We start from the raw sequence: 21,978 nt of genomic DNA, 5'->3' as shown, positions 1-21,978 counted from the left end.
GTTACGAGCTCGGTCACGGAACGAATTAAACTCGTAAATCAAGGTACCACTGTATATGCTCCTTGACTATATCTGGCAGCCTTCCCATGATGAAAATAAAACAGATTATGTCATGGGCCTACTTTTTTTTTAGGTAATTTCTCTGGTTGTGTAAAACGCAGTGCAGACATAATCGTTTGTGTAGGCGAATCTTCACTTAATCCCGGCTGAAATAAATGTCAGTCGATATCCAATGTCATTGAACCTTCTCCTTTTTCGTCACGCTTGGTTATTCTTAGCAATATTAACTGCCCTAAATATTTGTGACGCAAATTAGCAACAATTTGGCAAACTTGTACTGCGCGTCGTGAAGCAGTGCATGCACAATAAAATCGTCGTTTACAAAAAAAAAAGCTCAGTACAGGAAATGTATAACTAAATGTAATGAAAGGGCAATGTACCTTTGACTTCATTTCAACGTGCGGTTAAAATACCATAGGCACCGTATGAGCGCAGGTAACCGTCTGGCTCGAGACCAATATGTCACTTGCCGAGTAGGACTGTCTCGCGAGACACGTGACTGGCGCGCGCGGACATCTGACTGGTCAGTCGGCGAGTCTTGTGGTCACCAGTTTTCCGACGCATATGAAGCAGTTGCCCGCAGCTAGAATTGTCCTAGGATTTTTAAGTAAAGAGAAGTAGACGTATATACATCGGGTGAGTAAAATAAAATGGGGTTTTCCCACTATTCTTTTCACTATCCGTATAGTTTGAATGGTTACGTGCGGGATGAAGATCTTCAGTGACTCAGTTTGTGAGATTATAGATTACATAAACGGTTAACCAACTATATATAGTTGCTGGACAGTAAGTGAAGACGTGTCGACAAATAAACAATTTAAGCGATTGTCTTACTTTGTGCCAATCCTATCAATTTGCGTAAAATTACTTTACTAAATTTTTGTCTTCCACTTTCTAGCAGGCAAAATTGTGACAGATCTGGCGAAAAACTTGCGGGTTATATAATCCCGTTTGTTGCAGAGCACATTTTCAAGTCACCTAATTCAGTTGTGTTGGACTAATTTCAGTTCAGTTCAGTGAATAAATAGTTTTGCTTGGCTGTCCAACGTCTGCCAAGCGGACTGTGGCATGACTGATTCGCGTGACTTAATAAATGAACTATAATTGATAGCGCAGAATGACATCCCGATAAAACTGTAAATCTTGAGAGAGGAAAAAAAAGAAAAAGAAACTGTCAATATTGTTCGGACTTTGTGCGAGACAAAATGCAAGTGCACTAAATTCTGCGTGAGATGTCACAGATTACCCAAACTCATCCTTCTAGGACAGTACGCAGTGTGGACGGGTTATGAAAATGAAACTTAACTTAACTTCAAAGGTAAACACCGTGTCTGCGGACGGACCCGTCAGCTGTGCGTTAACGCGCGCGCCGCACACGCGGGTGATATTGGATACGGACGGGGGCCGTGGCGTGGGTGGGGCAGGAGCGACTGCCAGTGGCTCGCAAGACCTAAACTCGATGGCACCACGTGTTCATATATCTCTGCAGACCCACCTGTCTGTCTTCACTGCACCTGACCGCACAACAATGCTCCGCGATCCAGACAACTCGCCTGCTTTGCACCGACTTTATCCGGCGACGCTGCAGGGACAACTTTAGTCTCGACGCCCACACCGGTAAGTGCCAATTATAGTTTGGACATTGAGCTCTTGCGCATCTTGGCAGAAAACTTAATGTGAATCATTGCTGACCTCCAATGGCCGACAACCTCTAGAAACCTCTGGCTGTAAAATCAAGTTTTGTGTTTTTAACTTTTGGCAGTAATTGTTTCTCCTCTGTCATGAGAACATTACGATTTTCTGTTAGCTCTTTTCCCAAACACGTTTCTCTAAAAATAATTAAACCGTCTGAATAACATGAATGTTGGATGCTGCACGATTTTGTGAGGGCATGCAAATCATTTCAGGTAAGGTAAGTGTGTTCGCCATGGATAATAAAACCCTGAACAGAATATCAGTGCCAGACAGAAAGAGTGTGAGAGTGTATAATTATTAGGTTAGCTACTTGATAATGGTCTTAATGGGCTATTCAGGCTAGAGTTGACTATTTTATTGAAAAAATTCAGTTTTCAAATCCAAAATAATTAAAGCAGTTTTATAGGTCAACAATAAAGCATGATGTTTCATAAATGAAATACAGGTGCAAACATGCCATTTAAAAGCATATGTCACACTTCCATGCCCAGAACAGCGGAACGACTAAATACAGGAGGTTTAATGAATGTAATTTTATCCAGCTTATGTTTTTCTTTTCATCAGATAGAGAGGGAAAGAGAGGGGGGAGGGGGAGAGGGGAGCAAATAAAATGAAATCTAACTACTCTCTCCTTTGGGACTGAAAAAATCAACCAAGTAAAAATAAACTAACCCCCCCCCCGCGGGAAAGTTCCAGCGATGGATGGAAGAACGGCACGTACGCCATGCAGGTGGCAGCACAGCTCAATAGTAATAATACTGCCCTTCTGCAATGCGGGGTTAAGGGCCTCGCTCAAGGGCCCAAGGGCGGCACTGATCGTAATGTAGCTGCGTGGGGTTTGAACCACCGACCTTCCGGGTCCAAGGCAAGCGGTTCAGCACTACACTACAGGCTAGGAAAAAGTGTGGGCCACAGCTCCAGGACTGTTTAAGAAGGAAGCACAGACTCACTGTCAACATCGTAAATGCTAACACTGACAACATCGCAAATGCTAACACTGACAACATCGCAAATGCTAACACTGACAACATCGCAAATGCTAACACTGACAACATCGCAAATGCTAACACTGACAACATCGCAAATGCTACCACTGACATCTGGGGCACAGCATTCTTGGCAGCTCTTTATTTGAAGGCTGACATAACACTGTCATACACATGACATAACAGCTTCACAAGATGGCATAGCAGATTATGTCAGTTTATGCGAAATGACATAAAACTGTCATACTCCGTTCAGCAAATGTTATGACCATAATATCAGTCATAACTTTAACAGATCAAAGTGATAACAGTTTCATGTAATTTGACATCAGCTGATGTCATCTTTTCCGCCATCTTGTGACAGCTGTGTCTTGTGTATGGCAATGTTATGTCAACGTTATGTTGAAGGGTTCAAGTAAAGTGTTAGCAAATTATTATTATAAGCTCTGAAAATGAGCCGCAGCTAATCGAAATGGCCAACCTAAGTTACTGTTGCCCAGTTCAGCAGTATACTGTCAGATCAATTGTGCAAGACACTGTATCAACCTTATATACACTGTATCAACCTTATGTACACTATATTAACCTTATATAGATTATATCAACCTTGAATCCTAATTCGGAGTAAAGGAATCACTGAGTAGTGACCCGTTGTCCATTGCACACCATAGTAGATGCTCTGTACTCTTGGAATACTGACTATGTCTTGATTAGGGGCCATTTTGTTTGCCACAAATCGGATGAAAATGGCTGACCTTCTGCCATTACAGTAGTGTCATAGACATTTTTATATACTATAGGCTCGTGTTTTTTGGTTGGGGGGGGGGGGGGGGATGTCTTGTGCAAACAATAAATGAAATTAGATCCAGTGGCTCTGCTGTCTCCCACTGCCTTCTTGCCTCTGTTAGGCAATGATTGCTCTTGCGTTTAATTATTTTCTATTCGTGGTGCTCTGGTTGCCGAAACTGTGGTATTGCTACTTGGTTCAGTTTATCTGGTTTAAGTTTTTATCTTTTGTTATCTTTTGTTATCTTTCGTTATCTTTCGTTATCAGTTGTTATCGTTCGTTCAGTCTAGCCCTTGGAACCGTGCTTCCCTCTTTCACCTTTCACCGCACTGGTTACGATTTTCGCTTTATTGTAAGTCGCTCTGGATAAGAGTGCCCGCTAAACGCCTGTAATGTGAATCTAATATTTCCCCTTACACGTGTGATCACATGGATCCAGAATCTGCACGCTTGTTGTGTGTGGAATCGTGTAGATTATAAAACAGAATGTGATCTCAGAGGTTTTCAACAGGTAAAGCTGTGTGGGAAGCTCTTGCTGTTGTTTATGCATGGTGGCGACATGGCTCAGGCAGTAAGAGCAGTCGTCTGGCAGTTGGAGGGTTGCCGGTTTGATCCCCTGCCCGGGCTGTGTCGACGTGTCCCTGTGCAAGACACGTAACCCCCAAATGCTCCTGATGAGCTGGTTGGTGCTTTGCATGGCTGCCAATCGCCGTCGGTGTGTGTATTGTACAGCGCTTTGGATACAGGTGCTATATAAATTCCAACCCTTTATCAAGTTTTTAAATAGCATAATTGAACAGACCAGTCTTTATCATGCATCAACTTGTATGTATATTTTAAAAAAAATGTATTCAATTTTTTATTTAATTTTATTATTTAATTTTTAATTAAATTATTTAGGGTGAATTCAGGTAATGTGGGACACTTCTTTGTAAATGCAGTCATAACACATTCATTCATTCATTCATTCATTCATTTATTCATTCATTCATTCATTCATTCAGGGGATGCCTGTAGCGTAGTGGTTAAGGTAAAGGACTAGGACACGCAAGGTTGGTGGTTCTAATCCTGGTGTAGCCACAGTAAAATCCGCCCAGCCGTTAGGCCCTTGAGCAAGGCCCTTAACCATGCACTGCTCCAGGGGAGGATTGTCTCCTGCTTAGTCTAATCAACTGTACGTTGAGTGCATTTAATTTATTCATTTATTCGTTTATAGGTTATTCCTCACCTTCCCTCAGGTGCAGCACCTCCACAGGTGGAGCAGCTCCTGGTTCCTCTGCCCTCGGCTCCTGGTTCCTCTGCCCTGTTCTTCGTCCTCGTCGTCTCGATCCGACTGTTCTCCACGGCACCATGGCAGTCAGGCCAGGTACACAACGGGAAGTGACTCTGAGGGAAGCCAATGCCGGGCTCACTGCCGTTTGAATCTCAGGCTGAGGTCTTCCGCTTCGTGCGTGTGGAAGGTTCTCACCATCACGCCCTGCTCCTGCTGTACGCAGAGTGCTCGGGCCTCGCTCTGAAAGGCTTCAGCTAGAATATTCAGCTTCAATCATCTGTATGATTAGCCCCCTTAGCAAGAATTGCTAATTCTATTACCTGACAAAAAAATATAGGCAGGTTTGTTTGTGCATGCTTGCTTGTGCGTGTGTGTGTGTGCGTGTGTGTATGCGTATGTGTGCATGTGTGCGCTAGACATGACACAGGTCTACGTCAGGTCTGTCTGAGTTTGTGTGTGTGTGTGTGTGTGTGTGTGTGTTCTGGACATGACGCAGTTCCACAAAGCATTGTACATTGTGTGCGTGTGTTTGTGTGTGAGCGTGTGTGTGTGTGTGTGTGCTGGACATGACGCAGTTCCACAAAGCAATGTCCACTGTGTGTGTGTTTGTGTGTGTGGGTGTGCATACGCTGTGTGCTTTGCCTCTTGGACCTTGCCCGGAGCGCCTGCATGCGTGTGTGTGTGTCTGTGTGTTTATCTACGCCTCTGTCTCTCTGCGGATCCAACTCCAGCGCTGGAGGCAGGGCCCACAGAGGGGATGCTGGGAGAGCTGGCTCAGCCAATGGGAATACCGCGTCGCACGCTCAGCTACGACGACGCCCTGGACATGCCCATGATGTCCCCGCCGGACGACATGAGCTTCAACATGCTGTGGAAGAGACCCGTGATCCCGGAGAAAAAGTCACGCTGCCTCTCGGAGGTACGTCATCGTCACCGTCGTCTTCGTCGTCGTCATCGTCAGCATTGCCTGTTATTTAGCCGACTCTTTTATCCAAAGCCACTTCCAGTTGATTAGACTAGAGCAGGGGGACAGTCCCCCCCTGGAGCAGTGCAGGGTTAAGGGCCCAGCTGTGTGGATCTTATTGTGGCGACACTGAGGCTTGTACCACCGACCTTCTGGGCCCCAGCCATGTACCTTAGTCACTAGGCTACAGGCTCCCCCCTAGCTGATTGTAACAAGTGCTTTAGTCTTGCACAGACACAGATTGAGCATAGTCCTGGGTTTTCTATGGATAATCTCCATTGAAAATTGAATTTAATCTAGGACTAAACTTAATCTGTGCCTGTGAAACTGGCCTAAAATCTTTTCTCTCAAGTAGAAAATATTACCTTGTATCTTTTTGCTTGCTGAGAGAAATTGTCTTACATCATTGGCAATACTTTTGTCTTATTTAGCAAAAGAAAATATAAATAAACAAACAATGAAGATATTAAGTCTAAATATAAGACTAAAGCACCTGTTAAAATTGACTTATTTAGTGTCTCTTAGACTGTAGTCTATCCCTGTTGTTTTTACGTGTGTTTTGGTCCGTAGGAGTGAGGCTCCATTTCGTATTTGTTGTGATTTAGGGGGATGACGGTGGGATCACCTTTACAGCTTTACCCCCAAAACCTGAAGCCCCCGTGGTCAAGGCCAAAGCATCGTCCCTCATCTTAAACATGATGAGCAGTGAGTATGACCTGCATCCCACTATAATAACAAATAAATACATATTTTATCCAAATCCAGTTGATTAGACTAGAGCAGGGGACAATCCCCCCTGGAGCAATGTGGGGTGTTAAGGGCCTTGCTCAAGGGCCCAACAGCTGTGCAGATCTTATTGTGGCCACACCGGGGCTTGAACCAACAACCTTTCTGCGGTCCCACTCATGTACCTTAGCCACGAGACTACAGCCTGCGCCCTACACACTAACACCAAATGTAGAATAAAGTGTTAGCTGTTGTGTGGCTATGTATCATATGCACAGCTTCCGTCTCATCAAATCACACATCTGAATTCAGACTTTCAGATGTGGCAAAAAACCACATCCATTTGTGGGATTCAGTCCTGGAGCTTACCGTCGAGTTTACCTGTAATGTGACTCCAGGTGAATCACGCCGTGTGCATACGGTTATGCAGACGTGAGTGTCATCATAACGAAACAAAACTGAACATTTCTTCTGTTTTATTCTATTTTATTGTGTTTGGTTATTGTGCACTGAGAGAGATACAGTACATGTGGGAGCAACAAATCCCGCTGCCGTGTACGTCACGTGTATGTGATCAATTAAACTGACTGATTGGCCAACAACAACAGGTAGTACTTTAGGGGGGATGCTCATGAGTGCTAGTTTCTCTTCCACTGCTCCAATCCCAGAATTTTAAAAAGCTGTTCAAGGAGGTCCTGGGTTCGAATCCCGGTCGGCCGGGGCCTCTCTGTGCATGTTCTCCCCGTGTCTGCGTGGGTTTCCTCCGGGTACTCCGGTTTCCTCCCACAGTCCAAAGACATGCAGGTTAGGCTGATTGGAGAGTCTAAATTGCCCGTAGGTATGAGGGTGTGAGTGAATGGTGCGTGTGCCCTGCGATGGACTGGCGACCTGTCCAGGGTGTATTCCTGCCTTTCACCCAGTGTATGCTGGGATAGGCTTCAGCCCCCCTGCGACCCTGTTCAGGATAAGCGGGTTCAGATAATGAATGGATGGATGTTCATTTTCCTTAATTACACACTTGTAATTCATGTTTTGAGGGATTATTCGCCCTCTTCAGCGTCAGTGTGTCTGACACAGCGAGGCATGCCATGAAGAATAGAACAATTGTATAAAAGATGTTAAAGAAAATTTACTGGTGAAATTATGAATGTGGCTGAGGTGAATCAGTCGAATTGGTGAAAAAGTGTGCACACGTGAGCACTAAAACTGACCCTTTGCAGAATTTATAACAAAGCAAATGATAATGAGCCAAGCCTGCATTGTGATTTATGAAGGAACTTAAGCACACGTGTTCAACGACCTCAATTGAGCAAGAAATTGACTGTAACAAAAAACCAGCTTGCATGTGGGTCCATAGGTTTGAGAAACAGTTTGAAACCCCCTGGTCTAGACCATATTATTGCATAGAAACTGGAACAGCTTATCTTAATCTGTGAGATACGGAGCTGTAGTTCCTGTCATAATGCACGTATATGGTTGAGGGCAAGAGGATGTACTATATGTATCTCTTCAACAAACAAAACTATCTTAACCTATGTCTGTATTTTGACGGAAACCCACAAGTGCACATTGCATAGCCTGGAAGTTTGGTAAACAACAGTAATATTAAGTTGTCTATTTCATTGTACATTTAGCGTAAAAAAGTATCACTTTATGTGGTTTCCAGCTACTTCAGAAAAGGTGCTCAAAGGGGGAAACGGATACACCAGCCTAGATAAGCTGCTTCATGACCCCCGGTTATTGTCATTGTAGATACGTCTGTTGAACGGACACAGATAGTGCTAACCCCTCGTCGAGACGTGTAAAATCATGCTGGGTTGTTTTGCAGTTTATCTTCTGTTTCACAATTGATAGCTTCAGAGGGGAGTACATTGCTTATGCATCCAGGTAACTGAAGTGTCACTTGCCTATTTTAAATTGACCTACCAAATCAACGAGATGTAATTGCGTAATCAGAATAAATTAATTTAGTGACTGCCATAACCTTTTTAGACTAGCACAGGTGAGCTGCAGGAGCTGTTGGGCCACAAAGCAGGATTACTCTAACTGCACTGAGTAAAACCCAGAAGCCCCCAAGTCTGGAACATGGGCTCAACCAAAAAGATCTGTTCCTGGTTTTACTGAGTGCCGTTATCTGGCTCACTCAGTTGCCCTGCTTTGTGGTTTCTGCTCAGCGCAGTTATCTGGCTAACTCGGTAATCCGGCTTTGTGGAACCGGCCCCTGAGATCAGTAAAGCTTGACCCTTGACCGTGTTCCGCAGAGCACGCCCAGGACAGCATACAGAGGTTCGAGCAGCATGCCGGGCTGTCACGCGCCCTGCACAAGGGGCTGAGCGCGGAGGAAACCCGCTACAACTGCATGGCAGAGGCGCTACACGTGAGTATGGAGGTGTGGAAGCAAGCATCACATTACATTACATTACATTACATTACATTACATCACATTACATCACATTACATTACATTACATCACATCACATCACATCACATCACATTACATTACATCACATTACATTACATTACATTACATTACATTACATTACATTACATCACATCACATCACATTACATTAAAAGTTAAAGACCGGGCTCAAGAACCCAACAGCAGCATGGATCTTATCTTGGCTACACATGGGGCTTGAACCACCAACCTTCCAGGTTCCAGTCATGACTCAGTGCAGTTATTCAGCTACCTCAGTAATCCTGTTTTGTAAAATTCCACCGCTGGTGTGTCAGGCAGAGGAACAACAATGTGGCATGTGGGCGTGGCCGTCTGCGCTCCAAACACAATAACAAGGAGAGCCGCGTGCATTTGTTGAGGGTAATACTCAATATTAAAACTGGTGGTGTGTGACATGCAAGCTGCAATGAACTTGAAAGAGTCATTTCTGAAATGTACAGTAGCACATGTGCCAAATAACCGTTAGTTACATGTATCGGTTAAGGTGAGTGAGTGGCCAGGGGATAAACTGTTTTTATTTCGCACATGCTGATTTATTCGTTCCCAACAGTGTTCTAAATTGGGATGCAGGTCGTTGAGGATCCTCTTTTCTAAACAGAAAAACAAATTAAGTTGGTGACAGTATACTTATTCCCCACAGGTATATTCCCTTTTGACTTGTTTTTTCTCGCCGCCGGCACAAAGGAACCGGTGTACACGGTGTTCCGTTCTAGAACCAACGTGTGCGTCTGGTGTCCAGGCAACAGGCAGTCGAGGCGAGCCCTTTATTTTTCGGAATCAGCCAATCAGGTCGCACCGGAGGCAGCGGCTGCGTTCTGCTGCGCTGGCTCTTATCCAAGCGCCGCTCAGCTGGAAGCAACAAAACAACAAAAATGGGAAACAACCGTCTATTAATCGAGGTCGAAAGAAAAAAACTGATTCCAATGAAAAGGTATTTTCGTGCTATTTGGTGTGATGGCGGTACTGCTGGTATATTTTGTCCATTAGGTCGTCAGTTCGATGACAATGTAATTGTTTTAGATAACGTTAGCGTGTTTCTTTTTTTTTTTTTTTGTCTGCGGCCTTCGTTAGCTTTAAAGCCTGGGACTCGAGTGAATGGCTACTAGCTGGCTGACGTGTCATCTTAGTTGTTTACGAGATTGGAAGTAGGGAGCTCCGAGCCTATTTGTGTGCGTTTCGTTAGAGAAATACAGTGTATTGTTTAGTTTCGTTTTAAGGTTATTGTGGCTGATAATAAAGTGTCTAATTTTACGGAGGTTTACTGTTAGCTAGCTAGCTAGCTAGCTAGCACAGTAACTTCAGCTTGATGGCTTGAATGTGGTAACGTTATGTCCGCTGTCTTAATGTCATTAATTCCTGGTGGCACTTCATTTAATCGATGGTTAAGTTAGCCCAGTGAACGCTTGCTAACTATGCTAGCATAACGCTCGGTTTTCGCCAAGTTGGCCAACTTGGCACTAGACCAGCTAGGTGGATAGCTAGGCTAAAACAAAGCTGCTGAATAGCTCCGGTCTCAGTTAACGTTAATATTACGTAATGCAAACTTTTGCAGCCAATTATATCCAGTGATAACGTTAGCTAGACGCAACGCTACCCAATGCTAATGGCTAAATTCAGTTCAAAACGCTAAAGGCCATTTTTAAAACCTGCGTTCAGAAACAAATGGATTTTGAATGTAAAACCTTAGCATTCCTTTCAATGTTCCAAAGTTTTAAATAGAACCAAGGTAGCCACTGAATAATTATATATTTTAAAATACTTGGCTACTGCCTTGTAAGAACTTGGGTATTGATTAACAAAATATGTTAATTCGTGAATAATCAGATTCTTCTGTCACCGTTAGCTAGGCTATAGCTTAAAGCAGTGAAGCTAAACATACAGTCTGATAAGCACAGAATATCGTGAAATAATCGTCGAGAGGGGGGAGAGAACCGAGCGAAGTTACATTTTAAACGGGCAAAAGTTGTTTGTTTTTTTTAGCCGAACGCAGTATGTACGCTATCCACATTGACGTGCTTGGAGGTGGGGCGATCAAGGACGTTTGCTGTTTGCCAAATCTGAATCTGTTTATCTCGGCGAACATCCAGCCATTGGCCGGCCCTCTGTACACACCTCCTACCGATCACGCGTTCGACCTTTTTATCTCGTGTTTTCGTCTTTGTACACCGGATTTCAGGTCATGCTTTAGAGCTGCTGGGGTCTCCTCAGAATGGTGATCGGAAGCCTTTCAGCATACAGGTTCTTTAGTTCTGTTTGTCATACAGACGATGTCTTCAAGTCTCTCTTAGTCATTTTCCATGAACGTTTGGACTTGTGTCGGTGAAGATAGATAATTGTCGGTGAAAACACCAGCTGGTTTTGGTCTCCACAGCCGAAGATGCAGCTTGTAAGTTAATGCTACGTTTTCACCGGTGCGTGCGTGCGTGTTTTAATTGGGTGAGTGACGCATGATTAATGATTCTGTTGTTCTGTCGGTAGGACTAGAAACTGGGCAAACGTGTCCCTTTTTATGCCTGGTGTCACAGACAGACAGGGCATACAGAAAACAAGAGAGGTAAACGTGATATTCATCTCCATGGTTAATGTTCTGTTCTCTGGGGTCACTTCTAGCACTTGGTACTGCGCTTCCCTCCTGGGTCTTTCGACGCACTTGTCACCGGTTGTGGATATGCACTGTGTTTTAGTCACTCCGGATAAGAGAGTCTGTCAGTTGCCTGTAATGATATGGATTAAAGAAAGAGTCCTGTATAAAATGGGGCTGTGTGTATGTCGGACTTTAACTGGCGGTCAGTGCGGAGTTTTGGGGGGGGGGGGCGCGGCACGTCTTTGTGGATGGCGGTAACTGAACCCTGCAAAAAGGGACCAGACTGCTACGTTCTTTGTAATATTTTATTTAGCTGACACTGTTATCCAAAGTGACTTACAGTTGATTAGATTGATTAGACTAAGCAGGGGACAATCCCCCCCCCATCACCGGGGCTTGAACCACCAACCTTCCGGGTCCCAGTCATGCACCTCAGTCACAGGCTGCATGTTGTACTGGACGAGCCCTGTAATGCTGAGAGTGGGGGTCCTGTAAAAAGGGGGCAGGGGCAGGTCTGTAAATGAGGGGTCTGTAAGTGGGGGTGGTCTGTAAATGGGGAGTCTAAGTAGGGGTGGTTTGTCATAGTGGGGGTGGTCTGTAAATGGGTGTCTGTAAGTGGGGGTGATTTGTAATAGCAGGGGTGGTCTGTAAATGAGGGGTCTGTAAGTGGGGGTGGTCTGTAAGTGGGGGTGATTTGTAATAGCAGGGGTGGTCTGTAAATGAGGGGTCTAAGTGGGGGTGGTCTGTAAATGAGGGGTCTAAGTGGGGGTGGTCTGTAAGTGGGGGTGATTTGTAATAGCAGGGGTGGTCTGTAAATGAGGGGTCTGTAAGTGGGGGTGGTCTGTAAGTGGGGGTGATTTGTAATGGCAGGGGTGGTCTGTAAATGAGGGGTCTGTAAGTGGGGGTGGTCTGTAAATGAGGGGTCTGTAAGTGGGGGTGGTCTGTAAATGAGGGGTCTGTAAGTGAGGGTGGTCTGTAAATGAGGGGTCTGTAAGTGAGGGTGGTCTGTAAATGAGGGGTCTGTAAGTGGGGGTGGTCTGTAAATGAGGGGTCTAAGTGGGGGTGGTCTGTAAATGAGGGGTCTGTAAGTGGGGGTGGTCTGTAAATGAGGGGTCTGTAAGTGGGGGTGGTCTGTAAATGAGGGGTCTGTAAGTGGGGGTGGTCTGTAAATGAGAGGTCTGTAAGTGGGGGTGGTCTGTAAATGAGAGGTCTGTAAGTGGGGGTGGTCTGTAAATGAGGGGTCTGTAAGTGGGGGTGGTCTGTAAATGAGGGGTCTGTAAGTGGGGGTGGTCTGTAAATGAGGGGTGGTCTTTCCCCGCTGACCCGGGGCTGCTGTGTGCAGAAGCTGAAGATGCCGAGCGGGGACTTTGGGGAGGAGAAGCAGAGATCATCCGTGCAGTCCACGCCCAGCGCCACGCCCAGCGCCACGCCCAGCGCCACGCCCAGCGCCACGCCCTCCGTCACCCCCCAGGCCTCGCCCAGACCACAGCGCAGGTGCGACCCTCACCCCTCTGCACTGTGGTGCCGCTGGCCACACACACACACACACACACACACACACACGTTATACTGCACACTAACGCATTATAATCACGTGCATCTCCTACATTAACACTGGTAGTCCCAGCGGGTGCATGCTGTGGGGGGGAAAAGGCGAACGATGTTACAACACCGCGCTCAGGTGTTTCTGCTGCCAGCCGCCATGACACACACACACACACGCACGTGCACACGTCCGGATCCACACGTGCGCACGCGCAACGATAGCGGTGTGTACTTTTGGACTATGTAAACTGCTAATCTAAATAATGCATGCAGTATTTTGATAATTTCATTGTAAGCATTTATTTATTATTATTATTATTATTATTTATTTTTTTTACATGCTCCTGAGCAAAACCGCTGTGAAAGTGAGAAGGTTTATGTGAGACTGTGCGGTGTTCCCGCTGGAACTTTGCTCTCCCAGGGTTTCATGCCGGGATTAGTTTGTTTGCTGTAGCCCTGCCACTGTGGCAGCCGGGAAGGCTTGGCACAAACGCCTGGATCCTTCTTCTGTAGAAGCTCCTTTAACGCTTCATGGGCCGTCCACACCGTGAACTATGACTGTGAATCACAACTATGACCACAACGGTGTGTGCATTCGCACTGAACGATAACCCTCAGCAAATAGCCATTCTGAATGAGAGGTGCCTTGTAAATTCTGATGTATTTTGATTGGCAGACAGTGTCTCTCTTGTTCAGGCGGCTGGAAAAAAATCGCTCCGGTGACGCTTTCAACGATGTCGATCGCCGCCGACATTGTCGTTGTGGTCTGAACTCAGCCATCCACTTGAGATGGAACAATTTAGAAACCACAAAGCGTATGTTTGTAGTTGTGATTATTGTTATCGTTCGTGGTGTGGGCGGTCCTTTCAGGTGTGAGGTCACAAACGTGCTTTTAGAATGTCCAGTTGAGAACATTCTAATGCTGATGATGTCACAGTCACTACTCGTGATGGAAAGCAGTGCAGTTAATTTGGAGGGAAATGGAAACCAGTTTTTCTCCAGGACATACACTGCCGATTTTTACACGCATCAGAAGCATTGATGGAAATGTTGGCATGCAGGAGTTCTCAGACAGTAGACCAGGTGCATTCACAAAAGGGGGGGGGGGGGGGTTTTATGCCTGAAGTTATTTTCAGTGCAGAACACCCTACTTCCCTTAGGACGCACTGACGCGCTGTTTCCGTGGCACCTGTGTGTGTGTGTGTGTGTGTGTGTGTGTGTGTGTGTGTGTCCCTCCCTCAGGAGCTGGCTCGGACAGAATTCCGTGGCCTACATTCCCATCTCGGAGTTCGACAGCGGTGACCTCAGCTCGCTCATGGGCGGGACGGAAGGCGGAGGAGGGGGCGGGGAGAGCTGGAGCCTCTTCAGCACGCGCCCCACGGTGTCCAAGTCCTCCACCGACCCAGGTCTGTGCGACACGGTCCGGCGTTCAGAGCCGGGATCATCGAGTCGCGGTCCTCCAGAGCGGCCGCTTCTCCACCCTCCCTGCACCTGGGGAGTCAGGTGTGAGGACGGTCTGGCCAATCGGCAGCGCTAATTGTTCGGTTGCTTGTCTGGGAGGAAAGGAACTCGGCTGTATTGGGATTGGAGGGCCGGATTTGATGATGCCTGGTTTAGGACGGGGTTGCCCAATCGAGACTGTATGCTCGTTTTCATTCCACCTGATCACTGCACCAGTCTGTCCTCTCTGGTTGAAGGTGTGTTGATGAGTGAAGGTGTGTTAATTGGGGAAATCAGCAGGTGTAGTGACGAGTTGGAGTGAAAACCTGCATACTCTCGGCCTGCCATATGATGATGGTTTTACTACTGGAATGTACATCATAGATTTTATGACTTGTTATTTAGCTGACGCTTTTTATCCGTAGCGACTTAGTGGATTAGTCTGAGTGGGGCACTGCTTTGCTCCCCCCCGCAGTGCAGCCTTCTGGGCCCCAGTCAAGCACCTCTGCCTCTCAGCGACAGGCTGTCCCGAATGTGCGCTACGCTAGCGGGCTGCGCTAGGCCTGCTGTTGCCACGTCGGGCAGAGCCCATCGGTGCCATGAAAAACGAGCCCCGTGCCTTCGTCTGCTTTCAATGCCCTTGTGTAAACCTCTCTCCCTCTCTCCCCGCAGAGAGCCTGTCTCTCCAGTCGTACCCGGGGGGCCAGAAGGCCGGGCCCCTGGAGCTGATGATGACCACGACGCGGACGGACCCCGTGGCGCTGAAGACTCCGAAGATCGAGCTCCCGGGCCTGGAGGTGAAGAGGCTGATGCCCCGGCCCCACAGACTGAAGCCCCGGGACATCAACGCCCTCACGCCCTCCGGCTTCTGATCCCAACCCCAACCCCACCCCCCTCCCCTCCCCTCCCCTCCCCTCCCCTCCACTACACTAACCAGAGCCTGACTCTGTTTTTGTTTTTTTTTTTTACTCTTAATGGGGTCCTGCTCAACACCCCCGATTTCCGCAATTCCTCAAACAATACTCAGAGGACGGCATTTTTCTGGGGGCTTCAGGGCTCCCCCCCCCCCCCCAGCTTCGAACCTTCTATGGTGCCAACTGCCCACTCCCGAGTCAAGCCAGGAAGGACCGGACCTCAGCTGGTTTCACGGCGTGAATGCTGTTGTTTTTTTGTTTTGTTTTTTTTTTAGTTCCCTCTTCTCCCCACTAGATGGCAGTGTTGTTCTCTACACTCGGGGGGGGGCTGCTTTTTTATATGCGCCTCCTAATTTTTTAGTATTGCTGAATGGATACTTTTCTTTCATTTTAGTGAGATGTGTAACATACGCAGGATGTGTGTCAGGGAAGAGACTTGCTTATTTATGAGAGAAATTAATCACTAAGAGAAATGCACGCGGAACAGTTCGGCGCACTCGCCTACATTCAGCTGGGACATTTTAGTTTGAGCACTGTAGCTTTTCTCTCGTAACGATAAGTTTGAGGTGAGTCGACTGAGCTAAGAGCACAGTCCTTCTGGGACAGTATCGCTGTAAATACTTGCGTTCACACATCGCACAGCAACTCCTGATGGTTTTTTTTTTTTTCCTTTGCAGAACTGTTCATTCATTTCTTGATTCGCGCAGTCAATTAGCGGCGAATAGCTACCTACTGCTGACCTCGATTGTTTGGCTTCTACATTTCCCTTTTACGTATATTATTCACTTCATAAGATTTCATATTAAGACTCATCTGCCGTGTTGACGTGTGGTCTATTTTAAATACTAGACTGTCAGTTATACTGCAATATCATTGTATAGCATCAGGAATATATTGTAAATTGCATTAAGGCATTAAATTGTATATTTGATATATTTTTTATTTAATATGTGCTGGTATCTTGGAAGGAATGCGAGTTTTGTCATTGTGCTGTCATTGAAATAAATGCTTTAATGCGTTTTCAAACGAACCTGCAAACAAAGGAAGATTTTCTTTTAACTCTTGACTGCTTTTTCTTTCTTTTTTTTTTTGTTTTGTTTTGTCTTTCTTAACCGGTGGTAATCGCTTGCACAATAGGGAAAACCAGTGGAACGTCCTCCTTGAAAGCCTGCATTCCTTCTTGTTCGGCGGCAGGTGATATCAGTCGTCTCCTCCGGTGTCGGCTTTAATGTGCGGTGCGCGCTTATCGGCGATGTCAACCAGGAATCTGATGCGCTTCAACGCACGGGAACCGCGCCCTGCTCCAGATTAAGATTTAATCTAGAAGTAGAACGAGGTGGATTTGAATATCTACGACTCGACGTCAGTGCAATTGAAAGTATGGATGATTTTGGCATGGCTTACTCATGATTGGCGCCACCTGTCCCTGTGCAGCAAGACCACTTCCTTTGTTTTTGCAGTACATTCTAAATTTGGGCTTGAGATGAAAAGGCAAGAGTTCTGAATTTCATCTTTTGTTGCCTGGTGTTTACACCTGGATGTGTTAAACTACTTGGACCACCTTTGGTGATCAGACCACCAACATTATTGGAACAGAGGTGGGTGAGCAAACGTATTGGAACAGAGAGCATTAAAGGAAATAACACTTGGTATTTGATAGCATATTGCCTTCAGTGTATGGCGAAAACAAAGGAATTGACCTTGGCGTTCCAATACTTTTGGAGGGGACCGTGAGTGAATATTGTGATTGGCGTTGCAAAAAGGAAATATCATCTGCATCATCGGTCGTCTGGTCACGCCCTGTCGCATTGATGATATTTGCTATTTGCACGAAGGCTTCCTGAAATAGACTACATTGTTTGAATATTTTCTTTTGGAAGAATGCAGTCGAAGAAAGACCATATAAAAACATTTGCGCCTGCGGATATCGGGAAACGAGATGATCTGCGTGCCGCTCACGAGCCAGCTTCACAGGCTCAATCCTGGGCTGAACAGAGTTGTATGTGGGGCATCTCCTCTGTCTGTGAAACCGGGCCCATATGAAGCAGTTACGTTTAGGCTTAAAACAGGAATTCTCTGACACGCTACTCGCGTGAGTTTTTTAAACATTAACAAAATCCTTCAGTAGAATCGGCCACAGAAATAATCAGTCGCCTGCGTCATTAGACGCCTTAAGGTTCCAATTAATTGTCTTGGTCCGGCGAGCTTGTAAGTATGTTTTAAAACGTGCATCAGTGTGCGGTCTCGGGTGTGCGTTTTACAGACACGCCGTCTTCGTAATAGCCTACGTTTCTCATTTAATTCTTTCGTAACATTCGCGTGAAACCAAGCCGTTATGGCAGACGTCGGATACAATGGAACAGTGGGTCCCAGATGAGTTCACCGTGAGTTACTTTCTCACACACACACACTCATAGTTGTTGCAGTAAGCGTGATTCCGCTCAGCCAGATCAAAGGAGGAAAGCGCCGTCTGCGTCAGAGAACCGCCCCGCGAGGCCGCATCGCACACAACACCCTGAGCGGTGCGCCCTTTTGCGCAATGCATGATTTGAGTTTACCAAAGCAAAAAAACATTAAATACGAATATTGTTCATCCAACTTTCCTTTCCATCTACCGCAGAGTTGTCAATAGAAGTAAAGTACACAAATACATGGGACGATTTAAACTGTAACGTAGTACTACATAAAAAAAAAGGAGAACAAAATGGCATTTCCTACTTTTGAAAACCTGAGGCCTACACCCTGTGTTTAATTAACCCCACGTTGCTCCAGGGGGGGGTTGCCCCCTACTTAGTCTAATCAACTGTAAGTTGCATTCTGGGGTGTCGGGATATCGGGCGGGGGTTAGTCACATGAAGGCCCTGGCCTCAGAACTGGAGCTGGTCCCCGGGCGCTGCACTGTGGCTGCGTGTGCGTGTGTGTTCGTGTGCGTGTGCGTGTGCGTGTGTGTGCACAGGGAAGGATATAATTATTTGATCCCTTGCCGATTTTGCAAGTTCGCCCACTGACAAACAAATGAACGATCTATAATTTTAATGGTAGGTTTATTTTAACAGTGAGAGACAGAAGGCACAAGGCTGGAATGGGCTACAAGACCATCGGCAAGCAGCTTGGGGAGAAGGAGACGACTGTCGGTCGATTATTCGCAAATGTAAGAAACGGAAAATGACCATCAGTCGCCCTCGGTCTGGGGCTCCACGCAAGATCTCGCCGCGTCGGGGTATCGATGATCATGAGAAAGGTGAGGGATCAGCCCAGATCTACACGGGAGGAAGTTTGCCAAAGAACACCTGAATGATTCAGAGAAGGCTTGGGAGAAGGTGATGTGGTCAGGCGAGACCAAAATTGAGCTCTTTGGCATCAACTTGACTCGCCGTGTTTGGAGGAAGAGAAATGCTAATAACCCCAAGAACCCCATCACCACTGTCAAGCATGGAGGTGGAAACGTTATGCTTTGGGGATGTTTCTCTGCTTAGGGGACAGGACGACTTCATCGCATCGAGGGGAGGATGGATGCGGCCCTGTACCGTGTAACCTTAGGGTGACAACCTCCTTCCCTCAGCCAGGACACTGAAAATGGGGCTCTGGAAACGTCTGACCTCTGTGCTTGCCAACAAGGGTTTCTCCACCAAGTACTAAGTCATGTTTTGCTCGGGGATCAAATACTTATTTCACACAATCAAATGCAAATCAATTTATGTCTTTTATATAATGTGATTTTCTCGATTTCTTTTTTTAAAATTATATATATATTCTGTCTCTCACTGTTAACATAAACCTACCATTAAAATTAGAGACTGTTAATTTCTTTGTCAGTGGGCAAAATTACAAAATCCGCAAGCGATCAAATAATTATTTCCTTCACTGTGAGAGTGTGTGTTGGGTTACAGTTCCATAAATACGCAGTTGACCACGGCAGGATGTTGTGGCCTGGCTCGCAGATTTCTCTCGCTCTCTCTCTCTCTCTCTCTCTGGCCCTCTGTCTTGCTTTCTCTCTCTTTCACTCACTATCTGATGCACTCTCTCCTTTTCTCTCTCACTCCCCCCCCACCCCCCAGCCCCCTCCAGGGCAGAGGTATTTTATAGTTTTCTGAATACAGCGTGATTAGTTCCAAGGTCACTGTATTGTCAGTGGTGGGGGGATTAGCCTTCACTTGTGGATCACGAGACCTGTGAAACATACACTCTTCCCTGGAGGTTTGTATCCTGCTCAGGTCATCCTGGGCTGTTTTACTGGCCTCTAACTGTTTAAAGAAGCTCTACATACACTCTTCCCTGGAGTACTGCATCTCCTGTTCCTCCAGTGATTGGGTTGTTGTGGTGGCCCTCAGAAACTGTTCAAACACCGGACCTCGCAATCCTGTGGTGTAGAGGCGTGACTGTATCCTGTTCCAGCAGGTTTTTGGCTGGTGTGGAGGTGTGACTGTATCCTGTTCCAGCAATTTTTAGACTGGTGTAAAGGTGTGACTGTATCCTGTTCCAGCAGGTTTTAGGCTGGTGTGGAGGTGTGACTGTATCCTGTTCCAGACGGTTTTTGGCTGGTGTGGAGGTGTGACTGTATCCTGTTCCAGCAGGTTTTAGGTATCCTGTTCCAGCAGGGTTTAGGCTGGTGTAGAGGTGTGACTGTATCCTGTTCCAGCAGGTTTTTGGCTGGTGTGAAGGTGTGACTGTATCCTGTTCCAGCAGGTTTTAGGTATCCTGTTCCAGCAGGTTTTAGGCTGGTGTAGAGGTGTGACTGTATCCTGTTCCAGCAGGTTTTAGGCTGGTGTAGAGGTGTGACTGTATCCTGTTCCAGCAGGTTTTAGGCTGGTGTAGAGGTGTGACTGTATCCTGTTCCAGCAGGTTTATGGCTGGTGTGAAGGTGTGACTGTATGCTGTTCCAGCAGGTTTTAGGTATCCTGTTCCAGCAGGGTTTAGGCTGGTGTAGAGGTGTGACTGCATCCTGTTCCAGCAGGTTTTTGGCTGGTGTGAAGGTGTGACTGTATCCTGTTCCAGCAGGTTTTAGGTATCCTGTTCCAGCAGGTTTTAGGCTGGTGTAGAGGTGTGACTGTATCCTGTTCCAGCAGGTTTTAGGCTGGTGTAGAGGTGTGACTGTATCCTGTTCCAGCAGGTTTTAGGCTGGTGTAGAGGTGTGACTGTATCCTGTTCCAGCAGGTTTTAGGCTGGTGTAGAGGTGTGACTGTATCCTGTTCCAGCAGGTTTATGGCTGGTGTGAAGGTGTGACTGTATCCTGTTCCAGCAGGTTTTAGGTATCCTGTTCCAGCAGGTTTTAGGCTGGTGTAGAGGTGTGACTGTATCCTGTTCCAACAGGTTTTTGGCTGGTGTGAAGGTGTGACTGTATCCTGTTCCAGCAGGTTTTAGGCTGGTGTAGAGGTGTGACTGTATCCTGTTCCAGCAGGTTTTTGGCTGGTGTAGCGGTGTCTCGCTGTGAGAGAACGTTCTCAAACCCTGTGTTTTATCAGGCTGCGGGGGCTCTCTGGTTCCCGCCTCTTTTTGCCTCCTCTCTACACAACTGCCTGTTCCTCTCATTCTGCCCGGGGGGCCCTGTGTGTGTGTGTGTGTGTGTGTGTGTGTGTGTCAGGGCGTGTGCGCATACGGTATGTGTGTGCTTGTAATAGAAGTGTGATGACATTGTAATGTGTGTGTGTGTGTGTGTGTGCCTGTGTGTGTATAGTCTGTTGTATGTAAGTATGTGTAGGAGCATGTTTCTGTGTGTGTGCCTGTGTGTGTGCTTATGAAAGAAGTGTGATGAAATTGTATGTGTGTGTGTATGTGTTTATAGTCTATAGTTTGTGTGTGTATGAGTGTCTATAGTTTGTGTGTGTATGAGTGTATGTGTGTATATGTGTGTGTGTCCATGAGTGTATGTGTGTGTAGTCTGTAGTGTGTGTATTTATATGTGTGTATCAGTGGAGGCTCCTCCATAGAGGTGGAGGAGGCCTGGCCTCCCCAATAATTTGAGAGAAGAGAGAGATAAAAAAAAAAACAATAAATATATTTATTTAATTTATTTATTTTAACAAAAAACATATTTTTTTATTTTTTATATTCATATTATTTTAGTTTTGTTCATAAATCTAAATTTTCCCATGGCTAAAACCCAATATTGCAATTGTAAAGCAACAGGCCAGATTTCCCTATCAGTTTGTATTAAGGGAGGCCAGGCCTCCCCTAGGAAATTAGCTTCTCATAGAAGTCAATGTAATGCATTTTTTTTCATGCCAATATGTGATTGGCCAGATCACTGAAAATGGGTGGGCAACGGAGGCCTGGCCTCACCATGCATTGTGTCCAGGGCTGAAAGATTGACATTTTGTTCGTCCAATCACATGCTACTGGTTCATTTGGAATCAACTATCCTTTCCTTTCCTATTCAACACAGAAGCCATTTCGAGAATTCGCCAGTCACTTCAGTCAAACAAACACTCGCCATAGTTGCCGAGTGTCCTATCAACTTGTGCTTTTCAGGAAATTTAGAGAACACCCCTGGCTATCATCCCTGAAGTTTATAGCTCATTATTAAAACGACCTCGGAAGTCGGCGA

General features: G+C 46.2%; 1 protein-coding gene across 3 annotated transcripts; it reads left to right on the top strand.

Moving 5' to 3' along the window:
* The first annotated feature begins 567 nt into the window (after nt 1–567).
* On the top strand, nt 568–16,464 carry LOC133124874 (putative monooxygenase p33MONOX). 3 transcript variants are annotated; one of them, XM_061236415.1, is made up of 9 exons: nt 568–696; nt 1,550–1,677; nt 4,767–4,894; nt 5,533–5,720; nt 6,371–6,470; nt 8,753–8,880; nt 12,878–13,029; nt 14,323–14,486; nt 15,193–16,464. In XM_061236415.1, the coding sequence occupies exons 3-9, from the start codon at nt 4,879–4,881 to the stop codon at nt 15,390–15,392; spliced, it is 948 nt and encodes a 315-aa protein (XP_061092399.1). In that variant the 5' UTR covers nt 568–696; nt 1,550–1,677; nt 4,767–4,878; the 3' UTR covers nt 15,393–16,464. The 3 variants fall into 3 exon arrangements, with proteins under 3 accessions (XP_061092399.1, XP_061092398.1, XP_061092397.1); XM_061236414.1 differs by having other exon boundaries at nt 4,745–4,894; XM_061236413.1 differs by lacking the exons at nt 568–696; nt 1,550–1,677 and having other exon boundaries at nt 8,753–8,868.
* The last annotated feature ends 5,514 nt before the right edge of the window (nt 16,465–21,978 follow it).

Source organism: Conger conger, chromosome 3 (genome assembly GCF_963514075.1).
Source record: "Conger conger chromosome 3, fConCon1.1, whole genome shotgun sequence".
Lineage (NCBI taxonomy): Eukaryota > Metazoa > Chordata > Actinopteri > Anguilliformes > Congridae > Conger > Conger conger.
The sequence above is the reverse complement of the archived record's forward strand: the minus strand, read 5'-3'. Positions and strand labels throughout refer to the sequence as shown.

Coding starts and splice junctions, on each gene's coding strand:
- LOC133124874 (XM_061236415.1), top strand. Junction 8,881..12,877: donor CGCTACACGTGAGTATGGAG/GTGTGGAAGCAA, acceptor TGCTGTGTGCAG/AAGCTGAAGATGCCGAGCGG. Junction 13,030..14,322: donor TCGCCCAGACCACAGCGCAG/GTGCGACCCTCA, acceptor TCCCTCCCTCAG/GAGCTGGCTCGGACAGAATT.